We start from the raw sequence: 10,777 nt of genomic DNA, 5'->3' as shown, positions 1-10,777 counted from the left end.
TCTTATATATTATAACAAATCCGTATTTATTTTTTACAAAATTAACGATTGACTTCACCTTAAACGCTGGATCAACTCTGATCATATCCACGATAAGATCAGCAACAAATTCAGAAGTAAGGAGAGGATGGTCGTCACTGTAATGTACTGAGCAATCTTGAATATGACCCTTATATCGCACAATCTTAAATGATCCCGTTGCGGTCATAACAGCTCGCATCCTCCATTCACAACCAATATCCTCCGCATTAGTGCATTGGATAACGTACTTTGAAGGCTCCGACTCAATTACACGGAAATTTCTATTATTAGAAATCGCCCATGCTTTAACATTCTTCTTAAGGTGGTCTAAGGAGCTAAACTCTTGCCCTATCCTAAAGTCTCCATTTTCATTCATGGAGTTGTCATCGTTCCAGGTCATCCATGCATCAATCAATCTTTGATCAATCTCATCAATTCTAAGCCAATCTTGAGATGGAGCACCATTTCTAATCGCTGCATCTAGAGCTTCTCTTCTTTCATCATCCTCCTCTAAATCAGAATCAATATGCTCATCCTCCTGATCTAAAGAATCAACCTCGTTCCCATTACGCCTACCCAAGTGACTTGTGGAGAAGGTGTTCATTACACCACCACCAATGCCACGTGAATGAGTTGGAGAGGTAAGCTCATCCAAGTGCTCATTAACGTAATTTGGATTACTTAACATTTCTGTGAATGTATCATGGCGTTCACTAGGACATGATTCAGGAAGTTCCATGCTAGTCATGACTTCCCTCGCATTATTCAAATTTGCAACCAATTCAACATAAACCTCCATTGCCGTTTCAAGGGCTTGTGATGCCGCATAAGCAAGAGCACTTATGCTTTCATCATTCTTAATCGGGACTAACACATTTTTCCCAGTCACCGGGTATTTCATCTCCATTTTTAACATAAAAGAGTTGCGATCACAACCAATTACATCACAGATTTTGCTATGAAACACCTCAAAATTAGTATTCTGACGATGGATAAACATCACTGTATTTAATCCTCCATTATACACAACATCAGATCCAGTATAACTTACTTCCCCACCCCGATACACTATAACGGGATAATGATCCATATTCTGCAAACACAAACATGTTTTTCATGTGATTTCAATTCAAATATAAAGCTAAAAATACCATTAATATATACTAAAACCATTAAACTAACCCAACAAAGTAATAAACTTTCATTGAAGCATTTCATCAAACACTTTATATTCATACAAACCAAATCATAAAATTCAACTACACATGTGTAAAACGTAAGCTTAAATCATGAAATCAATAGAATGTAACAAACAATCAATGTATTTATAACTTCAAATGACAACAATAATGAACAAAATATTCAATTTGCAAATTGAAATAAATTAGGGTTTATATTAATACCTTAAATGATGATGAAAATGAACAAGTAAAGAAGGAGAAGATGAGAATGTAGTTGATTAATTTAGTTGAATGAGGGGAATTGTGAATATGAAGTAAATAAATTATTTTTTTAAAAACAGAACCGGCAGCAGCAAGGAGGAAAAAGGAAGTAAGAACAAGTGCCCAAATGAAAACAGAACCAGCCGTTTTGTACAGGTACAAAACCGCCACTTCAAGTAGCGGTTTGCTATATTAATTTTTTTTTTTTTTTAAAAAAATTGAAATTCAAGAAAACCGCCATTTCATATAGCGGTTTACTTAAGATTCCTATACAAAACCGCCATTTCAACTAGCGGTTATATTTTAAAAAAATTTTAAAAAAAATTCCAAAACCTATCCTACGTGGACGGTATTGTGGGAAATACTTTCCCACATAATGCAAAGTGGGAAATAATTTATTTTTGGGCAATATTATAGGAAAAGATTCTAGTTGTTCTCAAAATATAACAATTTTTCACTACTAGAATTAATCAGTATACCGACTGAAATTTCCGACTAATCGAAAGTAATTTCAAATTTTCGATTGAATTTCTTACCAACACATGTTAGTCGGAAGTTACAACTAAATTTCTACCAAAAGACTATTAGTCTTGAATTTTTGAAATTTTCTCGTCCATCAATATTCGTTAATAAAAAATATTTAACATAACGTAAATCAGTCTACAAAATATCAATTTATCTCGTTTTATTTCAACAAAACACACATCAAAAATACAAATAACTCATCTATATTATCATTATTTTGTTTTAAATTTATACATTAACTTTTGTCTCTTAATATTTGATAACATATTTTATATTATTTATGTTAGATTATATTCGTAATATTGTATGGTTAACTTTTTTATTTATGTCATCTATGTTTGACAATTTATACATTAATATTTGATACATAACATGTTTTTGTATTACAGACTTTTTTTCCTATCATTTATCGACTAATAGTCGGAAAATTACTGACTCAAATACAATCGATACTTATTGCATGAAATGATCTAAAAACGGCAAAAACCTGATATAGCTAAATAAGTAAATTACATTAATTAGAATTCCTTACATAAAAATCGATTGGTCTATATAACTTGAGCTTTGAAATAGGCTTTTTATTAATTAATTATTTAATCTTTAAGGGTGACTATAAGGTAAATATTTTTATAACATATCTATATGTAATAAAAATTACTTATTCGATTGTATTAGAATTTTTAAGTATTTCATTGCATACATTAATATCGAAAATACTAAAAACTATCATACTAATTTTCAAGTATAAATTATACATGTTGACTAATTCAATTCCACAACATTTATCTTTAAAGTTCCCATTTTTATTTATATATATTAAAATTTTTGTATATTACACGAATTTCTATACCGATAGGCAATAAGTTATCATTATGAATACGATTAATAAGATGTGAATATAGATTTTATCTGTTAAAATATCGAGTGTATAATGAAATGTAATAATATCTTTTATTAAATATTTAAATCGAATACATAAAATAAAAATTATATAAAAAAAAAAAAATCAATACTCATACTTGCAAATTTTAAAATACGACTTTTGTTCTAAATCGGGAACACTTGTATTCATTGTATGAGAGTAATTAACCTCTCTATTGGGTAAGATCCAAGAGGATCACAATGATCACAACGTATAACATTCACTCACAAACTCATAAAAGAAATTATATTTAAAAAAAAAAAACAATCATAGATGAGAAAAAAAAATGAATAATAAGTTACAAATAAATGGTTAAGAACTTATATATACATGTAAATAGCTAGAGGTGTTCAAAACGAATTCGACGATTTGTTATTTACCCAATCTCATAACTAAATCCGACGTTTACCCAACTTTAAAATGGATCATCCAATATAAACACAAAAATCGATTGTGTAAAATTAATTTTACGATGACCCGAATAAACAGCTGTAGAGGTGAATGCGGTTATAATAACTTACTAGAGTGAAGTGCCCAAGGAAGGAGAAAAGCGAGCACTATGGCTGCTAGTATGAAATTACACAAGGATTTGGTACATCGGTGCTCGTGTGTCTCGTATGAGCGTATCCTTGTGATTTCCGTTGATATAATGCCAATATCTGTTCCGTATGCTCGAAAACCTGTGTCTTCTATTCCTGCTATGTTCTTTGCTGGTTTCCCACATATCTCACATGTCCTATATATAACATCATACAATGGAGCGTTACGATAGAGAAAATCAGTGCAAAATCAATGTAGAAAGCAAGATTAAATTGATAGTTGAAGCCATACGATATGTTATTGTATTATATTTTATTAGCAATAATTAAATTGATGGTTGAAGCCATAAGAACAATAGTCTATCGCTCCTAGAACTCTTTGCTCGTTTGAGCTCTCATATATGCAACTCGTTCGAGCTCTCATGTATGTAGTTAATTCGAGCAACTCAATGAGGTGGATTTAGGAAAAAAAGTGATGTCAATAATTTACTGTCTTTTTAAATTAGCATGTTTGACCAACTATGGTTTCTGATAATTTTTTAGCCTTAGACAAAAAATGAAAAAGAGTTTTGTATAAGTAAAGTTTCAATGCTTTTTTCTTCAATTATTCATCATATAAAAGTATACACCATTATATAAAAGTATACTTGCACATTAAATCATCATCATCATACTCGGCAAGATCGATGGTAGCCGGGTAGGGACATATAATCTATACTCATTCCTCTTCAAAACAAAGAACATGGAAATAAAAGGCAGAAGAGATGTGATCAAAGTACTTGTCGCATATTAAGGCGGAATCATAATCATGATTATGAAAAAAAGTGTTAGTCACTACAACGTTAATAAGAAAAGTTTGTTAAGGGATGTAAGTTTAGCTTGAGAAGTGTATTAAGCATATATTCTGTCCTATATTAGCAAAATGTTTTAAGTATAGAAAAGCGATTATTCTCCCTTTATCTCTAGCTAGTTTTGCTACTTTATCCTCCAAGAAGGATCATATACTATAGACTAGTATAGTATGTCTAAGATTTATGATCAATTTAGTTGCTAACCCAAGAGTTTTATAAGGGACCTCCAAATTGATCATAATAATTAGATAAAAAGAACGAAAATTTGTGTCACTTGATAGGGGTTAGCTATCTTTTGGTGACTAATTACTACGCACTCTACATGTTTAGTCGGCATAGAGTCGTAAAATTCTTTGAGTCTACTGCAAGGTGACTTAACTTTTGGTTTTAAGTTTTTGTAGTGGCCATAACCTTTTTCACTTTAATTTTAATATTTTTAAAATTTTTCATAAAAAAGCAGTATAATTTATAATTTATAATTTATGGAGGAGAGCCTATGGACAAATACTTACCCTATATAGTTGTGTGACGAATCTTATAACATGATAAGATGTTGATAATTGATACACTCTAAAATAATATTAGCATAATTTGTTATATGAATTTCTAATTATTTGTTCAAAAGGGTATGAAAAAATAGAATATAATTTTTTTTTTTTTTTTGTAACTACACGAATTAATGAATTATATAACACTCTTATTTAAGAAATTTAGAAACATAGTTTTTAATTGTATTGATGTGTGTTTCATCCTCATATCACAACTCACGCTTCTTATACCTATTCTATACTATTAAATCAACTCAATTAAAAGATTAAACTTATGATTGACGCTTTAAGATATATTTATATACTCTTCCACACCCCCTTACACTAGAATCTTTTTAAACTAAAAGTGTGAATGCGCACAACACAAATAAGCCATCTTTATACATCTATCATCATCATACCCAATATATCCCGCTCATAGGGACCTATGAACAGGGTCTAAGGAGGGAAGGAAGACGACAACTCATACCCATAAAGGAGGATACGGTCAATGAGTCCCCCGGCTCAAAACTGATCCTGCGAAGAAGTTTTTCCTGCAATAAGCCATCCTTATATCTTAAACTAAATATTCCACTTGAAACAGGGGATGAGATGATTCAGACCTATAACAATTTATCATGTTGGCTTCTACACCAACACCATGCTAATAAATCAACTCAACCAAATACCCAAAATTTTAAATATGTCCTAAACTGATAAAAAAAAAAAATTCAATCTCAATTCTGAATACGCCCTAAATTGAAAAAAAATTCATGTAATATGCTTAATAAAGTAAATAAAAGGGAAGATGAGTGAGTGATTAGCGCAAAGTTATTTTGTACTAATTTCCGTTTAGAGCATTTCATGTTTTTAACCATTATATATAAAATTGTTTAAAATAGGTTTGACGATTCAATAAAGATTGAATTTAGTAATTAAATCTAATTTAATTCAACTTCAAAAATAAATTCATAATTACGTAAAATTCAATATAAATATAAGATTCAATTTTAAACGATTTAAAATTAATCTGATAACTCGAATGAAATCAAATTCCATGTTGTGAAGCAGTATTAATTTGTCAACATAACATTGAAAATCGGTACTTGGCACTTGCTAATAGAGTTGTCCATTTCTCATTCCTTGTTGTACGTAAAGACAATGTTTTTCTAAACAAAAAAATAACCCTCTTAGCTTTGAAGTGCTCACTAATTATTATTTATATGATACTCCTATTTTTTCAATATAAATAAATACATCAAATATTATAGCTCTGACATACTTTAAAATTTAACCGCTAATATACTCAACTAGCAAATGCAAATTGTATCCCATCTAAACCACGAAACTTTTTAGTGGTTTATTTCGGAATTTTTGTTTAATGAAATTCTAGATTAACAATTTAAAATGATTTTTTAATATTTTTTCAAGCTTCAAATCGTATATAATACAAAATTTTTTTTTTTTTTTCTTTTTAGTCAATTATTTCTTTTCTTACTGTTTTTTACTCATTTTATTTTTGTTGTGAAATTAAATAGCACTTACATTTTACTTTTTCAAAAATCTAAAATTAAAGTTTTTCGAATTTTTTAGAATATTCTTTAATCTTATTTTCTTATGAGCGGAATATACCGAGTGTTATATGATGATGATATTCATTTATCTTGTTTGATTTTATACTTACATGCATTGAAATATGGCAATTTCAATAGTATAGACTATAGAATAACAAATTATCGCTGCAAATGAAATTAATACTTGACTTAAAAGATACTTCTATGTAACAATTTATATTATTAATATATATACAATACAATGATACCGATTTTCTTATATATAAAGATAAAGTGCTATGAACTTATTATATATACGTTTATCTATAATCATAAATGCATTGAATTGTTATGTTAATATATTAATTATCAATATTGAATAAATCATTTAAAATAGTATTAAGATGAAAGTTTATGATCATTATGTTATAAATTAATAATATAGAAGTATTTTAATAATTTGTTATTTAGCCGATGGTAGATTAATGCTAGATAAGGATGGTAAATAATATTCTCCTAAATATAAACAACAATATAAATAATAAATTAAGAATTATGGGTTAGTGCACTTATGGTAGTATTAAGAACTCTTTCTTTCACGTTACGAGAAGAATTAGATTTTCACCACTATAAAGAATGTACTACTGTGAATGAAAAAAATAGTTATTGGAAAAATAACTTACACTAATTCAATGTCTTACTAATTTTTCTATAATAGTCGTAATTTTTAATTTAATTATAAATAATTTTAATTTTAAATCGCATAACCAAAAATATTTTTGCGTAAACAATAACCTATTTTTATAGGTTAATTACTACGAAAAAATAAAAATATAATTAATACTTTAAAGGTAAAATCAAAAAATAAACTTATTAATTTTTTAAAATTTTTATTTTTTATAATTTATAATTTATAATTTAATTTATTTTTACTTTTTTATTTTCTACGCAAAATGATTTCATAGGTGAACTTGGTGCATTCTAAGCAAACATTCATGTAATTAAAAAATCATAATTAATTAAAAATTAAAATTATTATAAAAAAATTAGTGAAATATTAAATTATCATAATTTTTTTCTAATTAAAAAAGGTTAAAAAAGAAATAAAACCTGTTTCCCTTGAGTTGAAACCAAAGAAGAGCACAATTATAATGTGAGATGCCAAGTTCACCTCTACAAGCACAACCAAGGAGTACCAGATTAACATTCCCTGTACCCGCAGGTAGATGATCAGAACCCAATTGACATATTCTGCATACTTTTTCTTCATTCTTAATATTACTTTCTCTATCCTCCTCATTTCTTACATCAATTATACACACACTATTTTTCTTTCCTTCATCCCCATCATGATCCTCTACACCCTTTTCATCAACCTTATGATGCACCCCACTATTCACACCCTTGATCTTATCATCACCATCAGTGATTAACGGTGGAGATTGAGTTTCCTGTAGTTGCACCTCTTTTAGGGGAGGTCCTGTTTGGTTTTGGAGATTTGATGATGAAGTTTTGGTCATTTTGGTTGTTTTTTGGGTGCAGTATCGAAACAGTTTTATGTCTCTTTAATGCCCAAGAATATAAAGGAAGGAGGTTATGAGGGAACGATAATATAGAAGGAATTGGATATGGACTGGGGCCCACTAGCTAGGCCCTAGCTAAATTTGCACGTAATAATGTTTGATTTGGTTTTGGTTTATTATTCATCAAATGATTCTTAATTTGTATCTTATTCCATTAAAACATAATTTAATAAGAATTTGTTTCATTCGTCTCAACATAAAATTATTTATTAATATATAGTTTTTATAATGTTTAATTATACATAGTAATTGTTATTAAGTAAAGAATTAGTGCATTGGTAAACATGCAAAAAGCAAATGGGATATTTGACATGAAAGAGAGAAAGTATATGTTTTGTAGAGGTGTTTATTCAGATAATTAGATCAATGTTAAATTAGGTGTTTTGAATTAGTTTAAAATCGGATTTGATTTCCATATTGATTTTAAAGTTGAGTTAAAATCGAGTTTGATTACAATATCGAATTGTTGGGTTTGTTTTGAACACCTCTAGTGTTTCTGTTTCGGTTTGTTGGTTACATATTTATCAAAATGCTATCAAAGTGTATTAGATTAGGCTGGACTTATTGTGAATATCAATATATTAATGGAGAGACGCGAGATGCACACACTTTAATTCATAAGCCAAGCACATATATATACTATCCCAAAACTATAAGGGAATGGGAGGAAGGACTCTAGTAACTTTATAAAATATGGATATCACTTCAATTTTTCGATGTAGGATAAACCAAAAAAAAATAATGTATATGGTCCTAAAAATTGTATATGAGTATAAGAAATGTATTTTATTTTCAAAGATGGGATTAATAATAGGATTTAAAGACGAATTTCATAGATAACAAATAACAATGTAATTAATGTATATGCACCTATCATTAACTATAACTAATTATGAACTATTGATTTGAGTCTTAAATTAATCGCATAAAAATCTCGAGAGTTTCTTAAATTGTCATTCCACTAGTAAATGTTTAAAAGTACTACAATAGATTGCTAATGAGTAATGACGACAAAATGTAAGGTAGACAAGTAACAATTATATTTAACTTTCAGATTTTGAAATTTAAGTATTTGAGAGCTTGAGAGTTCAAATAAAGTGATTATTGTGTATAGATTGTCCAAATATTTAATTTTTATGGCCTATAATATATTTATGTTGTTTCATTATATTTGTTATATTTGATTTGTTACACAATTTAATGTGTTATTTTAATCAAAAATATTAAAATTATACGTAACCAAAAAATTATAAAATATTAATATTATAAAAACATTATAAAATATTAATATTATAAAAACATATACATTTTAATCGTAATATATAAAATAAATAGATGATTACAAACACATGACATGTTGCACTACCATAAATAAGCTTATTGTAGACTTATAGTAAGCTTAGTAATGTGTTGGATAGTAGTATCATTTCTCCACCACAAGTTAGTTTAATAATGAGTGATAGAGAGGAGAATTTGACAGGAAATGGTGATTAGAGAGAACTAATTCGATTTTATATCATGAAGGTCAATCATTGAGGCAATTTATGTTTTGAGGAGACCGATGGAGAAATATAAGGAGTGAAAGAAGAATCTGCATATGGTGTTCATTGACTTGGAGAAAGCGTATGATAGCATACCACGACGTGTCATCTGGGATAGCCTCAAGGCTAGAGGTATTTCCTTATTGTACATTGAGGCTACACGGGATATGTATAACACAGTTTCAACTAACATTCAAACACCGATGAGGATAACAAAGCCTTTTCTGGTTATAGTTGGACTACATCAGGGATCGGTTCTAAGCCCTTTCATTTTTACTGTCATTATGGAAGAGATTTTAAAATCTATTTGAGACACAGTACTGTGGTGCATGCTATTCGCCGACGACATAATGTTGGTAGCAGAAACTAGAAAGGAGGTTAGTAATAAATTGAATGAGTGGAGGGAAGCTTTAGAAGGTAAAGGGTTGCACATTAATCGTACGAAGACCGAGTATTTGCACTATGACTTTAGTGGGACATCACCGGTAAGAGAATCAGAGGTGTCAATTGATAAAGTAGTTGTTCGATCATTCAAAGGGATGAGGAGATTGACGTAGATGTAAATCATCATATACATGCGCAGTGCTATGGTGATAGGAAATTCCCAAGCAAGTTAAAAGGAAAATTCTATTGGGCGGCAATCAGAACTACTCTGCTATATGGGACCGAATGTTGGCCTGTAAAGAAGATTTTTGAACATAAGATGGAAGTTACAGAAATGCGCATGCTGAGGTGGATGTGCGGGCACACATTGATGGATCGAATTAGGAACCAAGAGTTTACGGACAAACTATGGGTAGCCCCTATTTCTGAAAAAATGCGCGAAAATAGATTAAGGTGGTTTGGACATGTGTAGAGAAAGACTTTCGAGCCCCTGTGAGGAGGGTAGAAAGCATTATAGTAGAGGGTAAGAGGAGTCGAGGAAGACCCAGGAGAACTTGGGATGAGCAAATAAAAGTTGACTTACATGAGTTAAACCTCTCTGAGGGCCTAACTAGGGATAGGGGTAGCTGGAGGCGTCATATCCATGTTTTAGACTACTGATATCCTCTTAGGTTACCTTTTGGTGTTCTTGCTCTCTTGCTTCTCTCGTTTCTTTATTAGTTTTTGTTTTCTTTTTCGTAGTTGGTTCTACTTATTTATTTTATTTATAGGCATTTAATTTATTTTCCCGCGTAGCTACGTCTATTTATCTTTCTCGAGCCGGGGGTCTACTTTAGCCGCGCTCTCCATTATGGGTATGAATTGTCGCCGTCCTTCCCTCCCCAGACCC

The 10,777-nt window shown here is 29.7% G+C and overlaps 1 protein-coding gene across 1 annotated transcript; it reads right to left on the bottom strand.

The window, feature by feature from the left end:
- Window positions 1–3,215: 3,215 nt before the first annotated feature.
- LOC130806296 (uncharacterized) lies at window positions 3,216–7,972 on the bottom strand. Its single transcript, XM_057671308.1, has 2 exons — window positions 7,491–7,972; window positions 3,216–3,646 (listed from the first exon to the last, which is right to left on the bottom strand). The coding sequence occupies exons 1-2, from the start codon at window positions 7,898–7,900 to the stop codon at window positions 3,418–3,420; spliced, it is 639 nt and encodes a 212-aa protein (XP_057527291.1). The 5' UTR covers window positions 7,901–7,972; the 3' UTR covers window positions 3,216–3,417.
- Window positions 7,973–10,777: the final 2,805 nt, after the last annotated feature.

Source organism: Amaranthus tricolor, chromosome 2 (genome assembly GCF_026212465.1).
Source record: "Amaranthus tricolor cultivar Red isolate AtriRed21 chromosome 2, ASM2621246v1, whole genome shotgun sequence".
Lineage (NCBI taxonomy): Eukaryota > Viridiplantae > Streptophyta > Magnoliopsida > Caryophyllales > Amaranthaceae > Amaranthus > Amaranthus tricolor.
Note: the sequence above shows the minus strand (reverse complement) of the source record. Positions and strands in the feature narration are given on the sequence as shown.